The following is a 23,143-nucleotide window of genomic DNA, read 5'->3' on the forward strand; positions in this document are numbered from 1 at the left end:
CGTTCTCTAATGTCACTGGAAGGATAGATAAGGTTTTTAATTTCCAAATATTTTTAGATATGTGTGCCTAAGTCAGAGCTAATATGAAGCAAGGAGTGATTAATATTTCGGCCATGCACACGTTAGTCACTTGCCCTCAAGTTTCCTTTCTTCTCTCTCTGTAATTTGGGAAGGAGTTGGTGTGTAAAAGGCAGTTTGGCCAGAGATCAGCGGGTTTTCAGGATCACTGCAAAGCCAGTATCTCTGTGTAGTTGATGTTTCACAAAATGCTTTCTGCCTTGTGCTCACTTTCCCCTTATTAATACCGTAGCTTGCCCAGGTGACAGCAGCAGGGCTTAGACAGCAACAGAAAATCTCTGCAAAGATCTGACTGTGCTTGTGGGCTGATGGCGCATGCAAAAATTGAACTGCCATTCATCCAGGCTTATGTGCTAGCCGTGCTGACGTCTTTCAGGCATGCTGGCATGTAGATCTGTTCTGCTACGCTCTGAGCAAAGGTACTGCTTGTGGGAGCTCTGACACTGCACAGTTTGGAGCAGAGGGTAAAGAACAAGAGCTGCACTATTTAAGCTTCGTTATTTTTCACAATGTTTTTGCAGTCTAAGCACCAATATACTACATTCATGTCATTTCAAGTATTTTGTTTGAAATTTGAAGAAAAGGTAACTCCATTCCTGAATAAAGGTGGTGTATTATAATGGAATGTGCATATGGATACCTTACCCCATCTGAAGAAAAACTATTTTCACACTTTTTACAGACATATTTTTCTAAAAATGTGGAGTTGTCTGTTTACTTATTAAGATTCATAGAAAACTCATTTGCCAGTCTTTGAGACCACGTAGAAAGAATCCACGATTCAGCTTCTAGGCAGATTGCTGGTATTTCTGATAATAATTCCAAAGGAGGAGGCCCACCTGAGCAAGGCTGACAGTAAATGGAATGGTCTCAAAAGCACTGAGCAGACGTGTCAGATATGTCAAAGCTGCAATGAGTTAATAGTGAAGAGCATCAGTACTAAAACACATCTTCTGGTTGACCTTTTAAATTATTTGATATCTCTGAAAATATGATGCCAGTATCTTATTTCCCTGTTTTATTCCACTTTCACCCATACTACGTTTTAGCTCCCGTCTGGGCGTTGTTTTTTCAGAAGCATTTTTCAGATGGCTAAATGCTGTCAGGATAATGAGCCAGAAGTAGTGAGATGTCCCCTGTTGTGCTTCGGAGATTATTCCAAGTACATTAATAGAAGGGAGAAGAGTCTGGAGATAACGTCCTGAAATACATTTTCAGCTTAAAAGCTGAGCCATAACCATGGTGTCTTCTATGCTTATTTCAGAAAGGCTCTGGAAAGTCCATGTAGCTGAGTTGAAGGTGATTCTGCATGTGAGATTCCTCTTCTGCCTGTGCTACATATTTTTCTTTGCTTTGTAAATAATTAACTGTATAGCTGGCTCTATACTTGGCAGTGTTTACAGTCTGCAGAGTTAAAACTCTGTTGGTAACCATAGCAGCTAACAATGATCCCTGGCGTCTAGCGGCCTTTCACCAGATCAGCATATTTTTTTAAGCTGTAGGATTGAGTCCCCGGGTCTGTGTTAGCGGTTTGATTGTCCTTACAGCTCCATTCCTGGTGCTGTAGGACAGCTTAGGGTGCATTTTCTAGCAGATTGTGGAAATTTCTTTGTGTCAGAGTCTGAACCTTCATACACAGTCATGAAAATTTGAAAAACAAAATACAACACCACACCCCAAAACTGCTGAGTGGATCAAAGTGGACCCAACCCCAAACTTGTTTCATGGCTTGTAGGTTATGGGTAGCTTGAAGACCAGCAGAAGAGTATTTGGTACATTGTTTTTTCTGTGTTCCAAACTTACTGGTAAATTTTCGCAGACATGGTCAAGTTTGAGCCTACTGGAATCTACTTTGTACCTCCTGGAAGAGAGAAAGACATGGCTTTCCTGTGGACTGTGTGCTTGTGTGAAGAGCTTTTGCACAGTGGAATTAGAAATTACTCTGCAGATTTTGAAGGGAAGTTTAAAAACAGGTGTGCTGGTCTATGGCTTTAATTTAATCTGTTGTATTGCTCAGGCAACTGGAGAAGGCAACAGCTATTACATCTAAATGCAGAATCCATGGTTAAAAATACATTTGTTTTTCTTTCTCTTGACAATCAAAAATCCTATCTATGTTTAATAGGAGGGATTGTATCCATTCCATGTATCACAGCAATCTTAGTTCTGACATTTCCTAGCTCATTTTGTAGAGCAGAAGGATGCCCTGCATGTTAAAAGCCTGAGGCAAAAGAAGGGAAAATACTCAGATAACATTGTGTTTCTGTATGAGGCTTGCATTAGGGAGGTAGCATATTAGAACTATGAGTGCCTTGTAGAGGTTACTTGGTTCAAATCAGTGCATGCAGCATTCATTATTCCCATGTGGATACAGAGATGAAGAACCTGCTCTGTCTTGTTCAGTATCCTGTTTCCTTGCTCACCTTTAAAGGACAGTTGAGGAGAAAAGGTGGTAGACTCTTCTGAATGACCCTTCAATGGAGTGTCCTTTGTTACCTCTTGCAATAGTATAAAATTCCCTTTAAGCATTTTGTTACTATTGTTTTATATAAGACTTGCGGTTCTGGGCTTGATGCTTTGAATACTGAAGAAGGGTTTTGAGTATGTACTTCCAGTGCCTATGTTATGCTTTGTTAGAAGTCACAATGGAATGGCTGAGTAGATACGTGTTGTCTCTTCCACTTTTTGGTGTTTAAGTTGGGTGGTGATCTGGTCTTACTGAGTCTTCATTTGGTTTCTTCTACTCAAGAAAAAAATCTTTGTGAGTTTTTAAGAGGTTCCAAGCTTCTCTCTTTATTATTATTGCTCATTTTCTATGTTAAATTTGAATTTAGTTATTAAAATCTAATTGATTTAAATGTACTATTGCTTATAATATAGATGTAACTCAGGAGGATTGATTGACCACTGAATTGTCTAATATTATTGTCTTGAGGAACTGTAGAACATAACAAACCTATAGTGATGGTTGATGCTGCAATACACATGGTGTAGGAGGGCAGCATAACATCACGTGTACTCATTGACAGCATCATGTGAGAATTGCTGAGTTGTTGTCCACAGCAATGTTATGTTAACATCTTATGCTTCTAAAAATCCTTCCATTTCGATAATGTTTTGTTTTCCTGAACTGTGAGGGAAAAATGGTAGGTGGGTATTACAGTTTATAGGTGCAATTTTACAAGTCTGTTGAGGAGGGCTACATTTCTGTTACTAAGTGGAATAGTGCTATAAAAAGGGAGAAATTGCGTTAGCGCTACTGTTTTAAAAGGTGATAATATGTTAACATTAGTTTTCCTAAGGCAGTTTAAGTATTACAAGTAGTTATTCACTTAGTTGCAATTAGACTAAAGTGCACAATGGCTTCTGTGCTGATAGAAGAAACGCTTGGGCTAAAAAGAAAAGGCGTGCTAAGAAACATTGTTTTCAAAGAGTAAGCTTACTGAAATGGTAACTCTGAGATCTTCAGCACTCCTTGGCCACAATGTAACTGTTTACTGTACTTCTATGTCCTTGTATCTTTCTAGTCACTTACAGAAATTACCTATGCATCAGATTGAGAATAATCTGTATGTAATCCTAAAAGGAAAATGCTTTGAATATGCATTTTATCAGGCTGCAATACTGCACTGTAATGGAGTTGAGTTTTCCTTTTTTACCACTCAGAATCCTCGTATAGAAACTTGCAGAGGCTAATAATTTTTCACCAGATAATGTTGGTGCAGATTTTGGTTTGCTGCTGTCATGGGGTGCTGGAGATTTCCTTTCGGAGTGAGGACTCAGTATATCAGTGACTGGGCAGAGGTAGTGATGGAACAGTTCATCCCTAGTCAGCAGTTTTTATCTTATTTATCTTTCATAGAAATTGGCATATTCAGTCCCTTCTCCCCCAAAACTCTGACTTTATCAAACAATTGCAGGTGATACATTGGGTTTTAGTCTACTTCTACCTCTTGGCTTGTGCATCTGCTGTTCTAAAGCCAGTGTTTGAGTTGTCTGACTTCTGGCTGTGTTGTAACATGCTTTTAGCAGCCAGGTCTTTGGATGGACTTTGTTTTCAAGAAAGAGAGAGAAGGAGTCTCCCTTTCCACAAGCCGGTCTTTGACTGGGACGGATGGTCAACCTCCTGGATTATTAATCCTTTTATTATAGTCTCCAGTTGGCCTTTCATTACTTCTTTTCCCCACTTTCCCTCCTCTGAGATCTTGATAGCGACAGGAATAGTAAGATTTGATGATAAGCTCTTTCTTTTCCTTTCATCAGCACTGCCTCTTATTCTTAAAATGCACCCTTTGTGATTATTGTTAGTGTGTTTTTAGGCCTCTCCAGCAGTCAGAGGAAATGTGGAAAGGCTGATTTGCAGCCCATCCCAGCCTTTCTGGAAGTGTTATGCTCATTATTCCATCAGTGATTTTATAAACAGCACCTCATCACACTCAGGAGAAAAAGCTGAGAAGATTCCATCAGATACGAGGTTGATATTACCTAGTCCAATTACTGTGCAGTTTGGAGGCAAGTTTGCTAGGGTTGAATTTCAGACATTTTTGCTAAATGTTGGATCTAATTCAGCATATGAATTTCCTTTTTATAAACAGGAATGACTTGTTTTTGTTTTCCTATCAGGTAGCCTCAATAGTTTCAGATGGTGGAAGGGAAAGGGCTAAGTTTGAAGACAGTATTTTTATCAAAGGGTTCTTTACCTGCACAAATTTTGAGTGTATGAAAATAAATGTCCTAAGGAAAGGACAGAGCTTGTGAAGAAGAAGTAGTGTGTTTTTCCAGTTTTTCTTGTACGCTTCAGAAACCTGAGTAAATATGTTGAGGAGCCACCGATCTAGCAGGAAACTCAAGTACCTAAATGAAGACAGTCTTTTCTGTCTTTTTTTCTGGTCTTAGAAGCTTTTTTTTTTTTTTTTTTTTTTTTTTTTTTTGCATAGAAAATGGCCTTTAAAGCTTAAATTTTGAATGGGAAGAACTTCAGGGATAAACTAAGACAAATAAATGAATCCTTTTCCTGAGTCCTGCAATTGTATGATTGTATGTACTGTAAATTGATTTTTGAAAGGAAAAAGAAAAAGGGAGAATGTGAGAAGGAAATTTGTATTATTGAGAACTGACCTGCATTGTTTTTCATCACTGGTTGTGCCAAAACTGGTGTTATGAGAACCTGGGAGAATTACAGAATGCTGTGCCCTGTGATAAAGAGAGGGAATAGAAAACACTTTTTCATTATCTGTGTTGTTGTTTGTTATCCAAGTGGCAAATTATTGAGACTCCCAATTAAAATGTCAGTGGTGCTCATGTTAAGGAGCACAGAGTTCTGTTTAAGTATTTAACTGCAAATAAATGGGAAAAAGTCAATTCCTTTCCATCTGTGTTTGTATGTAATAAATGTCTTAAAATTCTGGAAACATGGAGTTTAGCAGTACTCGATGATTACAGCTCTTATTAGACTCATTTTTTTATTTTATTTTTTATTTTTTCGTGGCTTTTTCCAGTTACTGTTGATTCACTTGAGTGGGTCCGGTCACATTGAGTGGGAGATAAAGCTTATCTAGCTGAGGAAGTGGGTGACTTTCTTTAAAAAGCATTGTAAGTATTAATGATAAACATGATTTATAAGGACTTAGCGTACTCCAAAATTACTGCTTTAGGAGCTTGCTGCAGCTGGTAGGACTCAGAAATCTGGCTGGTTCTGCCCAGATAAATTTGCTCACCAACTACCTCCCTTTTCCGGCCATGGGTGGGGGCCAGCGCTCCAGCACTTCAGCTCCTCATAGGGCTCACGTGCTGTGACTCTCATCACTGCTCATGCCCTGTGCAAAAGGTGAAGTGCAGATCACATGAACTATTTCCTCATGTTTCGTAGTCTGTGCCAAATTAAATTTAGTGATAGATACTGAAATGTGTGCTGATGAAAATGCCTTGGTATGAAGGTATCTGTAAATAGCAGTTTGATCCAGTCATTCACTGGCTGTGCAAAACTCGTATGGCAGGGGATCAAAGAATAAGGTGTGAAATAAATGACCAGCAGCAAAATGTAGGAACAGCCAGTTTTCTTTAAAGGACTGAAGGCTGAACTGAGGCACTGTCATAGCCACACATGAACTTCATCTTAATGAGTACCAGCTATAACATGCCTAAAGTTCTTTTCATCAGTAGCAAGTGTGCACAAGAGACTGTACCTAAGGATCTACTGCCTGCCTTTCTTATCTGTGTATTTATAGTTTAGTGAATGTCACCTTTGCATGCCAGTACTTGGACACTGTACACACAGTGCAGACGCATCCGAAGTCCTATATGAATTTTAGAAGTGTCCACCACAGGTCTTGTCTGGAGCAGTCAATGACCTTTCTGAAGTAGTTTATTGTGTTACCTGACTTGTGGTTACAGACATGCTGCTGATAAAACAGCATACACACTCTCTTCTTTTCTTCTGTTTTTCTTCCTTTCTTTTTTCCCCCATCCTTTTTTATTTTGAAAATATACTGCTGTGTATGTTCTGCTCGTTAACTTTCATGTCTTTCAATACTCCACTCCAGCCTGAATCACAGGGGGTCAGGAGGAGTACAGAAATGATTGGAATCCTACAACCCAAAGTTACGAGTGGCATTTTTCATATGAGTTGGAATTTGAAGTATCTATTAAAGCATGTGTATCATAAGTATTTCTTCCTGCCTGCCTGAGATGATTTATCAACTTTGATATTTATTTTCATTTTAATTCTAGTTAGCTTGCTTAATTTTTTTTTTCTAATCACACAAGTCTTAACCAATGGTCAAAGTAGAGTGTTAGTTTGTATCCAATGCTTGGATGTGCAATAGGCTTTAATACAGGCTGCGGAGGGTATTTACATACAGATATGTAACATGTACCAGCTACCTCCAGATACAGCTTTTAAAGGGAGAATGTGAGAAGGTGGTTTCATAAGGCTTAACAGCTACAACCAAAAGCATGTATGATTCTTTATTTTCATTTATCTTTACGTGGTGCGATTGGGTGATTTTTGCTATTGCTTGTCAATAGCCAGACACTTTTTCCTCATAAGTCATGCTCAAAAGACTGAGCGTGACAAGGTTCTTTGATAAGTTGCTTCATTATGTAAAAAGCCTAGACATTTTATACTGTGACAAGACCTGTTAAATTCAGTAGGAATACCTAGGCTCAGTGCATACTTCTGAATCAGAGAGAGCATATGAAGATGGCCCCTAGAGAAGCCAAAGGAAACAAAGGAAACAAGTGATTCCTGCTCTGAAATGTGAAAGTTGATGTTGTAAAGAGAAAAACAACAGCAAAAAATCCTTTGACAGAATGATACCTGAACTTGGAGCTGTTCCCAGTGAAGGAGTTGAAATCCAGCTAATCAGGGATATCATTTAATTTCTAGAGGCTGTCAGAGTAGCTGGGAGAAAAAGTCCTGTGTGTTATTCCTTCTTATTAAAAAATATATTTTGGGGATAGGATTACTAGAGAATCCTCTTGTGAACTGCTTGGGAGAAAACCTGCTCAGCTTTGCCTGAAAGTACTTTGTCATAAACTGAAGTTTATTATCTTCTGCTAAGTGAGATTCCTCCCTATTTTTTTCAAGATATATTTGTTTTTCAATTTATTATCCAGTGATTTTTTTCTGAAGGCTTAATCTATTCTCGTTTGTGCTTTGCATACACAGACATTTATTTCTGCAGCAAAAAACTACTTTCAAGGTAGGCTGCTGTAGGGGAACAAAAGTTAAGTTGTTCCTCATCATTTTTTCCTGTCTGGAGAGTCCTTGCAAGTTTATATTTAGCAGAAATTCGTTTCAGCATATATATATATATATAGTTTGAGGACATAGAAGTTTTGTAGTTAAGGTTACCCTGAAGTCTTTGCTTGAAATGTAAGTAAAAACTCTTCAGCGTATAGGATTAACACTCATTGTCTTCCCTTAGAGTACAGCACTCACAGACCAGGAGCTTATCAACTTTCAAAATGAAATGTTCTTTTCTCAGTAGGTTGATCAGCAAAAAGCACATTAAAAATAAATTAGCAGTGCTTAGATAATAGTTACATATCCCGTCCACTTGTTATTTCTGAAACTTTCTCTCTTGATTCTTTGTTTAAATGTAAAAAGTAACGACCTGGGTATGAAGTACATGAAAAAGTACTTAAAGACAACTTCCATATGAGTTTCTGGTTAATGAAATCTTCATTTTTCTGCTTGCTGACTTGGTCTGTGTTTGGCTGTTCAAGGTGGCAGATCAATAAGAGTCATTCCTAGCATTGTGATCTATATTTATTGAAAGATGGCTGTTACATATGACCAAGCGGCACCTTCTCTTCATCCATGAGGACTTCCATGCATCTGCTGTCTGCTTGCTACCTTTAACTCATCTTCAAGCTTTTCTTTCCTCTTAGCAGAACTATAGTGCTCTTATTTTGCCTGCTTTATTTGTGGAGTTGTATTAGTTTTAATAGCAGTGAGCTTCATGCATACTGGCACCACACGTCGCTTTGGAAAGCATTATAAAATGCCTGTTGCTGCTTCAAAGGAGACTTATCCAAACAAAGATCATACTTTCTCATGCCATGGTTCTTGTCTGTAAACAGGAATTCTGCTGAACATGCTAGGCCGATACACATCAGTTTTTGTCATGTGGACTTGACCATAATGTGTCCTCTGTGTTTTTTCTTCCTTTAACACAAGCTATTGAGTTTAAGTGGCTCTGATATCCATGACTGTTTAAAGTTTCCTGCAGGCAGAGTAAACACTTGATTGAGAAACTGCAAAGGTGAGTTTCAGTATGATGCATTACTTCAAAGGTAACATGCCATTCTCTTTTGCAAACGTTGAGCAATTAAGGGATTGAGTAATTTGAGGTGAGGATTATGATCGCCAAATCTTCTTCTCTCATCTGACATGCTAAACTGCAGTTCTCCTACAAATACCACTTACAGATCAAACTTCTTCAAGCAGTTTCAGCACTGGAAATACCTTTTCTAGTCTTGAGCAACACTCTTTGCTGTTCTGGATCAGTGTTTAGCAAGGTTATTTCTACTGTTTGCATTCTTTTATATGTCTTTTTCCTTGCATAAAACAAAAATGCAGGACATTGTTCTCTTTGAATAGATTGACCCATCCTTGTCCATTTACTTGCTTGCCCCTTTTCTGCAGCTCTAAGAGAACACACAAAACATACAGAGGACATAGAGGGTCTACAATGAGTTGCTTCACCCAGAGACCTCCAGCCTACTCAATCAACTGAGAGAAAATAGTCTGAAGTGTAACAGGCTTGACAGCTACTGTGTTCCTCTGTGTTAGACAGGAAACTTTTGAAATATAACGTTTGAGGTTTGGGTCAGTTTTCTCAACTCTTTGGATTCTATGAATAGGATTCTTCACTAAATATTAAGTCTTCAGGGTTAAGTCTGGTACCTCTGAAGAAGCACGTGACTGCTTCTTGTAAAAGGATTTCTGTGGCTCTGGGACACTTTTTAATGGAGGTCATTAAAAATCTTGCTCTTTTCAGTTTCTTTTTTTCTTTTTTTTAAAGGCAAGATCTAGTTAGTCTTTGCATACCAGACATACTGGAAAGAGAAAAGCCGCTGGAGATCAGCGTATCTGCAATGTGTTGGAAGTCAGAAGGCTGTACTAGACAAAAAAGAGATTTGCAAGGGGTATGGCCCTGTTCCAAACACACATGAGTTAACCTGTACTTGCTTCAGTGTTTGCAGGAGGCAAGGACAGATTAAGAAGGGAAACAATTAAATAACAAATTTGGCATGACAGCTGCAAGGGTTGTAAGAATTGAGGAACATGGCTGTCAGAAGTACTGAGGAACTGCCTCTGCCATCTATACCTTCTTGAAATTGCTAGTGCTTAGCATTTGGAAAAACTGAAACCATAATAGTTTTCTTGTGAAGCTATGGCAGGTGTATGCCAGCAATATTTATGAGGAGACCTCTAGCCCTAAGCTGTCAGACTGCAGAAAAATGAGCGCTAAATTCTAATATCTGATTTACAAGTCTGGCAGCGCATGCTACTCACATGGTATGTGATTTGAATAATGATGTGTCTGCTCCTGATCTCATTAACCCTGATTTAATCCAGGATCTTATTTCATTAATGCTTGCTAGCTTTCATACAACCAATTACACAAACAAACAGAACCCTAAAAAGTCCATAACACTGTAACTATCCTTCCAGATAAATATTTTCATGAACCCATTTTTTCCCTTGAAAAAAGTTTCAGCGTGTCTGAGGAGAGAGTTTCTTTAAAATACTGAGGCACCTTCTGGAATCTAGGTTGTAATTTTTTATGTACTGGAATTACGCAGTGCTTGTCCTATCTGTTTAGGTTCAGTGGACATCTCTGTAGAGCCTTTATAACACCTCTTGATGGTTGAGGAGTTGAGTCGATCAAACAGAAAGACAGGTCTACCGAAGAACAATAACAATCAGTGTGATTAGTCCAATCGGTTTCCTGGCACAGTTCTTTATCCTGGAGCATAGAGCTGTGTGATTAGAGAATTCTGTAGGAATTTGTATGATGTGGTAGTTGGAGAGAAAAATGGCTGTTTGGACCATCACCAGAGCTTTTTTTAAAGTGGGGCTGAAATGAAAATCCGAAATATTCTGCAGCTGTATTCTGTTTTTGTGTAGCACAATGACTTTTGTTCAGTTTTGTGTTCCCCCTCCCCCCAAAAACAACATATCATTTAGAGAAGATAAATCCCTTTATAGAAGAAAGAATCTTCCACATGATTTTAAACAGAGAATGCAGAGCTCAACTGAATGAGTCAGTTAATGTTCTCATTAGAAAATCCTGCTGTTAAGGATCATCTGGTGTGTGATAGGATTCTGAACAAGGGATTTGTGCTACTTTGTCTCTCTGAATCTGTCTGTGTTACAGAGATGTTTTATCTGGTTATCTGACACATTACATTTTGTGATAATGTCTGCTATTGCTTGTTTCTAAGACTGTATATTGTCTCTTACTCTGTACTGGTTAATCTAATTCGGATTGTAAGGATGTGGGAAGGGAACGGAGATACGAACCTGGAAATTCATGGATTCAAGTATTATCTCATATACCTTATCAGCTTTGCTTTACGAGTTGATACGCACAGGGCTTTCTATGCTGACAGCAGATATGCAGCAAGAAATATCCATCTGAAAACTGTAATCTGTAACAGCAAGCCTTTTTCACATGACCAGGTATCTGGGGTGGGGGGGGGCAATATTATCATGTGAACTTTTGGCATATCTCACCCTGAAGGAATGAGAAATGACATTGCACATCCTAGCAAAAGGTCACAAAGATGATCAGAGGGCTGGAGCACCTCCCCTATGAAGACAGGCTGAGGGAGCTGAGCTTGTTCAGCCTGGAGAGAAGAAGGCTGTGGGGTGACCTCATTGCAGCCTTTCAGTTCCTAAAGGGAGCCTATAAACAGGAGAGGAGTCAACTCTATGAAAGTGTAGATAACAGCAGGACAAGGGGAAATGGTTTTAAGTTGAAGGAGGGAAGATTTAGGTTGGATGTCAGGGGGGAGTTCTTTACCATGAGAGTGGTGAGGTGCAGGAACAGGCTGCCAAGAGGTTGTGGATGCCCCGTCCTTGGAGGTGTTCAAGGCCAGGTTGTATGGGACCCTGGGCAGCCTGGTCTAGTATTAAATGTGGAGGTTGGTGGCCCTGCCTGTGGTGGGGGTGTTGGAGGTTCATGATCCTTGAGGTCCTTTCCAACCCGAGCCATTCTGTGATTCTATGAAAGTAGTGATACTTCTGATATTTCAATGAAAATTGAGTCTTTATGAGAATAAATTTAATTCTCTTAAAAAGCGGAATTACTTCTGTCTACTGGAGCTGGACTGACGGTACAGTGGCTGGGAAGCACCCTTGTGCCTCCATGCAGTGCATGCAGATACACTGAGTACATGTGTGCTTCTCAGCACATGTACAGATGCATGTTTGCATTGAGACCACTGGGCAGCTGAAACAAACACAGACTGGGCTGTGTTATTGCCAAACACAGCTGAAAGACAGAAGATCCAAGCTGATGAAGGTCTGGAAGACCTTCCACTGTCACAAAGGTTATGGAAGTGCAAGAGGAGGAAGAGGCTGCCAATTGGGAGGCAGCCTGCCAAGCATCTTCCCCCTGGCGGTTCTTGCTGCAGCATTGCCTTATCTGCCCTGAACCCCACTACTCACGAAGACCAATGAATATGTAAAACAGAAAAAACTCTCTGCCCCAGACTGTAAGTGGGGGAGGAGTGTGTGTGCTGCACGGTTCACTGGTAGATGCTAGCAGTTTGCTTAATAACAGTTTGAAATAAGGATATCATTTCCAGTTCACCTGCAGATTATGAAACGTGCTGCAGCTGTACAATCTCTTCCGTACCTTGTACCTTATAACCTCTGTAAGGTTTCAAAAACGCAAAACCCAGGTCAGTTTTGCAATTCGTCTTCTTTAACTTTCAGAATCTTTTGGTCACCATCTTCACTGTCTGATAGTGACAGGACAAGGGCTTTAAACTAAGGTGGAAGATTTAGATTAGACATTTGGAAAAAATTATTTCACCAGAGGTTGGTGAGGTGCTGGCACAGCTGCCCAAAGAAGCTGTGGTGCCCCATCACTGGAGGTGGTCAAGGTTGGATGGGCCCTGGGCAACCTGAGCTGGTGGGGGGCAGCCCTGCCCATGGCAAGGGTTGGGGCTGGGTGAGCTTTGAGCTTCCTTCCAACCTAGGGCATTCTCTGATTCACAGTGCTTCACCTATGCATGGTTGGAATCTGTGCCCCTGTTCTGGTTAGTTTCTCTTTTCTGCACCTCTTAGGTAAATAAATTTACAACCAGCTTCTGCTTTTGTACTTTTCATCTCCCTGGGGAACCTGCATATGAAAATCCACAAACTTACTCTCTTTCAAAGTCTTCTTTAAAGGTGTCTTATTGTAGCACTTATAAAATGCTGCACCTGGCCTATGCAGATCAGTTCTGCTTCTCTATGCTTCCTGCCAGCTGCTGTTTCTGTTAACCAGTTGTACTTTTTCTTCCACCTGGACTGTAACATCTCAGAAATGAGAACTTGGTATTTTGCCTCCATGGTGTGGCATCCATAGGTGCCATTAGAGTACATGATAGAGAAGACCTGGAGTAGAGCATTGGGCCTGGACCACTTTGCATTGCTCTGGGTGCCGGCACAGGGGTCAAGATATGGCTTGGAGTTGCATCCAACACCCAGCATAGCATGCTTATCCTATTTACTTTTTGTTGTTCTAATTACCATTTTCAGCCTTAGTTTGTTAAGTGCATTAAGATATAATAAATTGCTTGTCCTGGTGGTAGTGCAGCTAATCATTGCTGCAAGCACTTCTAAATACCCCAAACCATAATGAGCAGAGTGTATTCTTTTTAACTCCTGACTTTCTTTCGTTGTGTTGTGTATTTGGTACACATTTTTTAACATTTGCTTCCCACTGTATTCCTTGCTGTTTCTCATCCTCCTGCCTTCTCTGCCATAGCAGGCTTGCAGTTAGCGTAGCATACGCTGCTTGTAGTAATTAATTTGTAGGATACACTTCTGACTGTGGGCGGATGGGCTTCACAAGTTTATTTGTACCAGGAAGGAGCAAAACAAAAGCTGGCCTATATGTGATACAACAAGACAAAAAGGAGGGTAAGGCATGCCAGAGCCTTCATCCTTAATATGCTTTGTTCTACATACTGCTGTTGCTGGAGTGGAGAGGCTGTTTGGCCTGTAAAACTCAGTCAACAAATAGCGCTTTTCTCCATCAGGCCCTAAATCAGATAGAAATCATGTGAGCCACAGAAATAGACTTGATTTTGAAGGCAAGATGCAGAAACCAAAGAACTCATTGAGAGAGGCTTAGGAGGCTGTGGTTTACAAAATAACCTCAGAACGAGGTGGTACTAGCACAGGCAGGAGGGTCAGGAGCTTTGTTTAAAGACTGTCACATGCTTGACAGGCATCAGGGCAAGTGTTTACTATAAACTAGGGGTAAGCAGACAGTGAGAGAGGAGAGAGGATACGGAATCTTGCTGTTGGGAGCCGTTGCTTATTAGTTCAAGAACATTACATGGGTTGGTTTTAAGTTTAGATCAGAGAATCATAGACTCATAGGAGTTGGAAGGGATACTTAAAGGCCATCTTGTCCATCTCCCTTGCAGTGGACAGGGAAACCTACAGCTCAGTCAGGATGCTTAGAGCCCTGCCCAGCCTCACCTTCTGCGTCTTCAGGAATGGGGCACCCACCACAACATTGGGCAACCTGTGCCTCACCATCTTCATTGTAAAAAAAGCTTATATCTGATGTAAATATCCCATCCCATTTCCCTTTGTCCTGTCACACGAGACCCTGCTGCAGAGTCTGTCCCCTTCTTGCTTATAGCTCCCCTGTAGATTCTGAAAGGCCGGTCTCCACAGAGCCTGCTCTTCTCCAGGCTGAACAGCTGTGGCTCTCTCAGCCTGTCCTCATAGGAGAGTTGTTCCATCTCTTGAATCACTTTTGTGGCCCTCCTCTGGATGTGCTCCAACAGGTCCGTGTCTCTCCTGTACTGAGGACTCCACATCTGGATGCAGTACTCCAGGTGAGGCCTCACTAGCACAGAGTAGAGGGGCAGGATCACCACCCCTGACCTGCTGGATGCACTGCTATTGATGCAGCCCAGGATACAGTAGTAATTTTGCTGTTTATGGAGTTCAAGACTTGTGCTGGATTTTAGTGCTTCTACTATGTTTCTGATTGAAAATAATTTTCATATTGATGCTAGTTCAGTTGCTTGGAAGGTTTTTTCCAGCTACATTGTTTATTTTGTGGTAAAACTATGAGAGTTTTCTCAATATTGGAATTGCATTTATATCTAAGTACATTTGTAATTACTCAATACCTCTTAACTAGTGACAGTAGCAAAGAAAATTGGGAAGGCTGAACATTGCAGCAGAGTTGTATTTTGAGGTTTCTGTATAAATGGGTAATGGAATTTGTATACTATGTGAAGTTGCAGATATTTTTTGCAGGAAATCACGGTGGCAGTTGCCTCTTGAAGTGTAAAGCATGGTTTCTGAGAGAAGAGATTAAAGGAAAAGCCTTCTCAAGATCTGGCATTGCACACTGTGTGTTGGAGGGGTCAAAGCGCTTCTGACATTTCCATTGTCATCTTTTGATAATTTGAACGTGCTGTGTAGTTTTCCCATGGGCTGCACGTGATTCTGAATTCTTAATCCTGCTCCCATATTTGGCTTCAAGCAATGAAAATTGGCTGTGAAAATTCAAGTTGTGAAAGCCTCATTATTTTTCAGCTTTTAACTCTCAGAATGAATGTGTTTTGTTTTCAAGAAGTTTTGAGTGGTTTTGATTAACGCTCTCACCTCCAGAATGCAGAATCCTGTTGCATGCACAAGTCATATGTAAGTCACTTTGAAATACTCTAGTGATCTTCTCGTAATTTTTCGTAGCTTCTAAAACATACAGAGAATGAATGGCTGGATGGAACATTTCATAACTGCATCAGCTTAGACCAGCATTTCATTGCCCTTATTGTCATGGAAAGGGTTGCAGCAATTTCCTCACGTATCTTTGGTTGAGTTTCCTGTAGAGGTCAGAACTGTAAAAAGAAACCTTGAAACTTTCATGTAGTGAAAATAGCAGAAGTTCTTGGACTTTCAGAATCTACTTGATAACAAATATTGACTGTAACTCTTGTGGCTGTCATGATTCAAGAATTTACTGCAATTTAAAGGAAACCTTTTGATACATGAGCACGAGCTTCAGTATGCCAGGCACACAGATAAAAGTTTTTCCTCAGACGGTAATGAATGATGAAACCAAACCTAAATCTTACAAAGAAATTGAAAAGCTACAGGTGGGCCAAAGACTTCTTTCCTTGAGAACTATTATGTTCCCTTTTTCTCTCCCCAGCTTGAGAAGGTTTGAAGACTGCTCTGTCAATGAGTTACAGTTTTTGAAAATACTTAGGAAAAGAGGGAAGTTCTTAATGTTTAGATTTCCTAAGTTGAAATAGTCATTTTACAGGGCAAAGATTTACGGGTATTATGTTGTATTTTATTACCTGGTGGAGTTTTATCACAGAATAGAATTTGTTGTTTAATAGTTAATACTTTGTAGTGTTCTTAATGCTCACAAGCTTATTGAGATCATCTTAATTTTTTTCCGTGATTTATGATGGTTTGGGATACAATTAGAAAAGATCTTCCTTATCAGAAAAAACTGTTTATCATGTTAGAATCACTCTAAAATCCACATCACAGAAGATTGAGGCTGAATTTGTGGAGGTTGTTTGTGGCATCGGAGAATCTGATTTATATTTCGTGGTTGAAATGTGAGGTTGCTTACTTCAGAAGTTCCCAAGGAATCGCCCCTGGAAAATGATCTAATAACCTGCAATTATCTTTGCTTGGGCTAGAAAAAATGTAGCATTTTGACTCATGAAGTTTGTACTGGGCACTGCCTCAAGTATAAAAGGGTACCACAGAAGAGGTTTTGAGTTACTTTTGAAGCTATCAACTCAGAGAGACTGTACCTGTCTATGGGCAAGCCTTGCAGGGCTCTCCATGGATATTTGTCTGCTGACCATATTCTGGAAAGGGCTTTCAAGATTACTGAGTTTGGTCTGACTTGTACTATTTCAAGGTGTTCTTGCTGTGTAGCTTGGAGGAGATTTCAGCATGCTGTGGGTGTCCTGAAGTACCTGTCCAGTCCACATTGACCTACTTAAGAACGTATTGGCCCATAGAGGGTGGGAGTTGTAGCTAGTCTGAGAGCAACTGTATTTGCTGTAATCAGAATGCCACCGTAGTGTGTAAGATTTAGTCAGAATAGAGTAGAAAAGTGAAGCTGGAAGGGAACTGCCTGACCATGTCAGGGTTAACCAAAAGTTAAAGCATGTTACTGAGGGAATTGTCCAAATGCCTGTTGAACACTGATGGGCTTAAAGCATCAACCACCTTACTAGAAGATTATTCTAGTGTCTAACCACCCTCATAGTAAGAAAGTGTTTCCTAATGGCTGATATGCTGGAAACCTGAAGGACATCCATCATACTGATGATGGAATGATAGAAGTTGCTACTGCTGTGATGTAGAGGAGAGCAGCAAATGTGTGAGAGTTGAAAGACAGCTCTCAGGGTAGAAGTTTTCATTTTACTGAGGGAAGAGTCTGTCTGAAGCCACCACCTACCTCCAGTGCCTGTTCAGTGTAGAGGATCTCATCAAATTATACCAAATGGAGAGGGTCAGTTGACGTGCGTGAAGTCAGAACTGCAGCCCAGGAGGACCTGTACAGGAAAATAGGAATCTCTGCTGGAGATACAGACTGGGGCCTTATGAGTTTAAGAGTAGCTCAGCTGAAAAGGGCCTGTGAATCCTGCTGAGCAGGAGCCAGTCTTGGCATCAAACATTGCCAGCAGTTTCCTGGGCTGCGTAACAGACCCACAGCCTGCAGATTGAGAAAACTGATATTTTCCTTTAGCTGGCACATGTTAGTCTACATCCAGAGTACAGCAACCACTTTTGATTCCATCAGTACCAGGAAAGTATCAGTAGACTGGAGCAAGTTCTGCTGGGCATTATCCAGAGAGCAGACAGAAATACAAAAGCAAGGTTCAAGCTGACTATAGGGAATGTGTTCTTCACAATCAGTCAAGCAGTGGAGCAGGTGGCTCATGCAGTTGTGCAGTTTCTGTCTTTGGAGATTTTTTAAGACCTAACTGACCAAAGCTGTGAGCAGCCTGGTCTGACCCAAGGTGGCTGCTGCCCTCCATGCTTGGAGCTGGAGGATGGAGCAGAGACCACAAGGGGTTCTCTCCTCCTGACCTAGGGCAAAGCTTGGAGCCAAAACCTACATTTTTTCCTGATTTTTTTAATCTTTTTCTTTGGTAGATAGTGGTAGACCAATGAGTTAGCCTCTTTGATGTGACAGTTCCCTTTCCATGGGTTTACTTTCATGAAACATTGCTCCACCACATGTTTTCTGTGTGCTGCCAAAGGGGATGATCACCTTAAAAGGCTGTCAGTTGCAAAACGTGCTGGGGTTAGCAACAGCTCTGACAGCAGCTCTATATGCTTCTGCCAATTATGGAAACATTTGTCATATTTTCCTATTTAATATTTTTCTTCCTGCCATGGTTGTTGTTTCTGTGGGCTTCTTGACATAGGGGAACAGACTTCGCTGTCAGTGCAGAAGGAACACTGAACCACGTTCTGCCCTGTGTGTCAAACGTACGGCTAATGGATGGATAAACAGAAACTTTTTTCACTAGTCAGCTTTGGTAATCTTCAGTAATAGAACTGCAAAGCTGTCCTACAGTTTTCATGCCTAAATAAGGGATTAGGCCCTTTAAGAAGAAAAAAAAATAGTAATGGTTGGAAGAGTTACTGAAAATTACTTTCATTTTGTGGCATTTCTACTTGTATAGATTCTTTGGGGAAGCATTAGAATAGATGGGTGTACACATAGAGCTTATAAGAAATGTTGGGAGCTTAAGATTTGGAATATTCTGTAACATCTTTTTTCTTTTTTTTTTTTTTACTTCTTTTTCTTCTCCCTCTCCATCTGCCTTTCCTTATGCAGGAAATAAAGAAGGACATGAAGAAGGAAAATATTGCCAACAAACCACCAGAGAAGCCTATAAATGAAATTTGCAATGGAAGCTCTTTACTGTTGTCTGAGACAATTATTAGAACCAACAGAAAAGGTAAAGTACATGGAACCTTAAATGTAGAACTGCATTCAGACCTTTAAAAGAATGAAATGTAACCTTTCCTTGTTTATAGAACTAAAGCCAAAGTTTAAGTGTAAAGTCATAGCAAGCATATTAAAATTTTCTCATTCTCCTCTAGGATGGCATACAGATGTTTGTATTATGTCCAATATTTCCGCATTAATTTTCACAGACATCCCGTTCTTCTTAACAGAAATCCCTGCTAGATACATTTAATTAAGGAAAGCTATATGAACAGATTACTAAAGCTTACGAAAGTAATGAATCAACGGCTTGCATATATGAAGCTTTTTGCATAGTTATGTCAGTTCACATTCAGGTATTTGTGTATTTATCTGGGACAGAGAATGTTAGAAGCAAAGAAAAAGAAAATGTGGAAAGCTTAACACATTAGTTTCCTGGGAATTGTCCACCACTGTCTTGTATCTGAGATTGCACTGTGTGCCTGGCTTGAATCCCCTGGCAGATTCCTATGTATGATTTTGAACTGTTTAAGGGAAAGCCTCCAGATCTTCTGTCTCTTTCACTAGCTCCCACTCCCGCTCTCAGGAATATCAACAAAACAAAAAGTTGGCAATATAACAGATAATGTGATGGATTTTTCTTTAGGTTACATTTATGTGTCAGTTTATTTGTGGGAGAACAACTGTCTACATGCAAGAGATGGCCTGTATTTTTCCCAGGACAGTTTCTTGCTTACTGTCTTATACAGTCTAATCTGCTGTCATTAATCATTGTAGTTTCCATTTTGGCATTGCCTTCTGCACTGTTAGGGCTATGCAGATGGAAATTTTCTCTTGCATATGAGTGAAGATTGTACTGTATGAACTGGCAGGTTGACATGAGGTCTTAGACCTTAAGGTTTGCAAGTGCAGGTGAGAAAGATTTAATAATTTCTGCTTCCTTTAAAATGTAAGGCGGATTAATCTTTACCACTTTTGCTAGGAGTAATGTCCCCTTAAAAAAATGGGAAATAAATCTCCTTGTCTTTTTGTGTGTTTTCAACGTTATCCTGAATCTGGAGACACATCCAAGATTCCTGCTTTGGATCATAGTTTCTTCAAACAACAGAAGAATTAAATTACCAAGAATGATTCTTTTTCACGGCTGCTATACAGAACCATATGAGTAGTTGTGAAATTACCTAGGGATTAAGCCTGTTCCATATTGCTTCAGCTGCTATTTGGAGAAGGCTAATAGCTGTGGCAGATGCAGAGGCTTGGTTCAGTCACAAGGGGATAACACTCCAAATCTGAAAAGAAGAACAGAGGCTTTGTCCTCCTCTTTCTTCCCTCTAATTCAGAAACATTGAAAGATTCAGAAGATAAAGGAGGTTCTCTTTTTCTCTTTTTGGCTGGAGAAGACAAACTTCATATTTATTTATATACAACCAAGGAAAGACACATTGAGATCTGTAGCTTCAGGAAGGGGTTAGATGTAGAAATTAGCAGATCTCATATTAGGATGTTACTGCACTGAATTTCATTAGTGGAGACTGCACTTTTCATGGCTACCTCTACATAGTGTTGAGGCTGGTAAATGTTTTGGCTGCTTCTCAGTAGCTATTTCTATTGCTGCCAAGCAGACAGTTACAGTGTGCCATAATCTATGATAGCATCATGGTTAAGGGTGCACTGAACATAACAAGACCAAAGGAACTTATCTTTTTTTCTGGGGTCAGTTTGAGCATGGTACTACAGCCAGCCTGTTCAAGTGAGTACAGGTACGCAAGTAGCTATTGTTGTGTGCAGTAATCAAGAGTTTTCTAAGAGCTATATGGCAGATCCCCTTGTTGAGAGAGTTGTAATACATTGCTGAAGAGCAAGACCTGGAGGCCGCAGGGATTCTTTTCTTCAAGTGTCTGTGTGCTGTGCTTTTTATTAAGCCCTATCTCAATCTGCTTATTGATCACAGAATGTGACCTGACCCGACCTGAAAAAGAAGGGTTTTTTGTTGTTGTTGTTGTTGTTGTTGTTATTAGGAAGCAAAGAAGGGATGGATGTATCTGCTGCAGTCCTTTGGCTCAAAATAGTGGCAGGAGATGCAGTTATTTGATCATCATAGTGGCAGATGCAGTCACTTGATCATCACAGAGCTCAGGAAATGGAGGAAAAGATAGTGGAAGCTGTTTAATTTCTTTTGAAAGACTGGAATGGTTAAGGAGTTCTGTGTGGTTGTTAGTCCATGGAGGTGTGCAGGAGCTGCACTGGAGCAGGTGATATCAAGAGGTAATTGGGCTCTGGAGGAGGGATGGTCTCTACGCAAGTGTAGAGTATCTGTGCAGATCCCATCAAAGTCTTTCTACTAACTTGCACTGTCCCAGAAATAGGAAAACCAACAGGGATTTTCAGGGAAAAATTATCAGGGAATTTGTGGAGTCACCTCCAAGGACAGAGATGTTCAAGAAACAGAGATGTGGCACAGAGTGACATGGCTCAGTAGAAATGGTGGGGATGGTTTGAGGATTGGACTAGATAGTTCTAGTGGTCTCTTCCAACCTTATTTATTCTGGGATCTAAATACCTGTAGCTACCTTTCAGCGGTGAAAATGTCAGTCTGATTTATTTGCTTGGGCAATGTAATGTTGCTGTTTGGAACTTCAGAGCAGATCCAGTGGTGGTAGGAATGAAGTATCACATCAGTGTCAGACACATCAGTGTCTGCTACTAAGATGATGATAAGTGCTTTTGTATGGCTGTGATTGTTACATTGCATAGTTTTGCTGTTTGGTTGGACTAAAATAGGTGGCAGCACTTTAGCAGGCAGTTAGAGCAGAAGAATCTTGGCCTCTTGGGCTGTTGGCTTGTGGAGAGTTTTTCCTTGAGGAATATTGACAAGTGTCCAGCAGTGGTATTCAAGGAAAACTGCTAAAGTATTTGTAAGAAACATTTGAGTAGCTAAGAGGAAAGGAGTGGATTTCTGAATAAAAATGACATTGTGGATCCAGCTTTGTATCTTGTTTCTTGATGTTAGTTATCACTAAGAACTGCGTTAGGGATTCTTATGATAAAATCAATGTAAAGTTGAAGCACTTCTTTTAAAGGCTTGTGTCATCCAATAAGTCATGGATATTGCTTTTGTAGGTTAGTGATGTATTCTAGGAAAAAAATCAATTTGGCTTAATGCCACGAGTAGTAGCCAACTGTGCTGGTACTTCTATTATGTACTGAGGGTGGCAAATGGTTGTGGTGTTGTTAATGATAGGTCACCAGCTATCAGTTACTCAGTTTTTTGTTAAGGATGGGGGTAAGATGGAAGGGTTTGATTTTTGTCTGCTTTTCACTGAGAAAAGTAAAAATAGAATAATATTTCTCATTGTTTAATGTTTCTCACTGACTGCATATACTATTGACCTAACAGAACTGTACAGTAGAAATGAATTCTGTGGTCATCAATACAGCTAATGTGTATTGATGGTTTTGGTGTTTTTTTTTTCAGATAGGCAGCTTTATTTTCTGATAAATTGCAGCGGTGTATCTAAAATTACTTGTAACTTCCAGATATTTCAGGTATCTCTTCTTCAGGCTGACTTTTTCAGCAAAACCCAAGTAATACATGCCTGGGTTATGTTGCAGTCTGATATGATCATGCGTGGTGGTGATAATCATTAACATCTGGAAAACAGAGCATCTTAATGTAGCATTCCAGTGGGTTTGTACTCTATCTTGAAAAGCTCAAAAAAGAACTACTTGAGATGTCCTTTTGCTTCTCCCAACAACTCTAGGCTGGTTTTAATGGGTACTTCAGGTGCTGCTCTATTATCCCCATCTAAGGAAAGAGGCCATGGCACTGAATGACATGTCTGAAACTGCCTGAATGTCAGCTGTGCTTTTCTTACGTATGCTATGCCAGAACCTGTGAAGGAGCACTTCTGCTTCTTCTTGAAGTTCATATAACTGGTGTGGGTCTTTTACTGTATTTTTTCACTGCTCCATAACTTTGTCATACAGAACTATTGTTCTTAATCTTCTGTAAAATTGAATGAATTAATATTTTCTAAAAAGTTTATATCCTTGGATTTAGTTAGAATTGACATTTTTGTACCCTGTTAATAACAGATTAGGAAAGTTTTTTATTTTCTGTGAGAGCATTTCTAGATTGGTGAAGAAAAACGTAAGTAATATTATTGCTATTGTTACTGTTATTCAGTATCATAAGAATATTAGTCAGCTGTTGGAATAGAAGAACACTGGAAGATATCTCTTCTTTTTAATTCTTTTTCCATTGTGATGAAATTCCATCTTTCTTTCCAAGTCAGCTTTCAAAATCTAAAACCAGATCCTAACTTGTGCCATGATTTCAGATCTGTATGCAAATTAACAACAATTGTTAA

At 39.9% G+C, this 23,143-nt stretch overlaps 1 protein-coding gene across 9 annotated transcripts in view; it reads left to right on the forward strand.

Annotated features, from left to right (window-relative positions):
• Positions 1-23,143, forward strand: part of SH3KBP1 (SH3 domain containing kinase binding protein 1) — a 205,859-nt gene that overhangs the window by 52,602 nt on the left and 130,114 nt on the right. For all 9 annotated transcript variants that reach the window (XR_014947146.1, XR_014947147.1, XM_015886329.3 and 6 more), the window contains one exon: positions 18,660-18,783. Coding sequence is in view for 7 of the 9 variants with exons in the window: in XM_015886329.3 (XP_015741815.1) it covers positions 18,660-18,783 (124 nt within the window). In the remaining 2 variants the exon portion in view is untranslated. The remainder of the gene's footprint in view (positions 1-18,659; positions 18,784-23,143) is intronic.

This window comes from Coturnix japonica, chromosome 1 (genome assembly GCF_054131305.1).
Source record: "Coturnix japonica strain WE chromosome 1, WE-NBRP24, whole genome shotgun sequence".
In the NCBI taxonomy this organism is placed as follows: domain Eukaryota; kingdom Metazoa; phylum Chordata; class Aves; order Galliformes; family Phasianidae; genus Coturnix; species Coturnix japonica.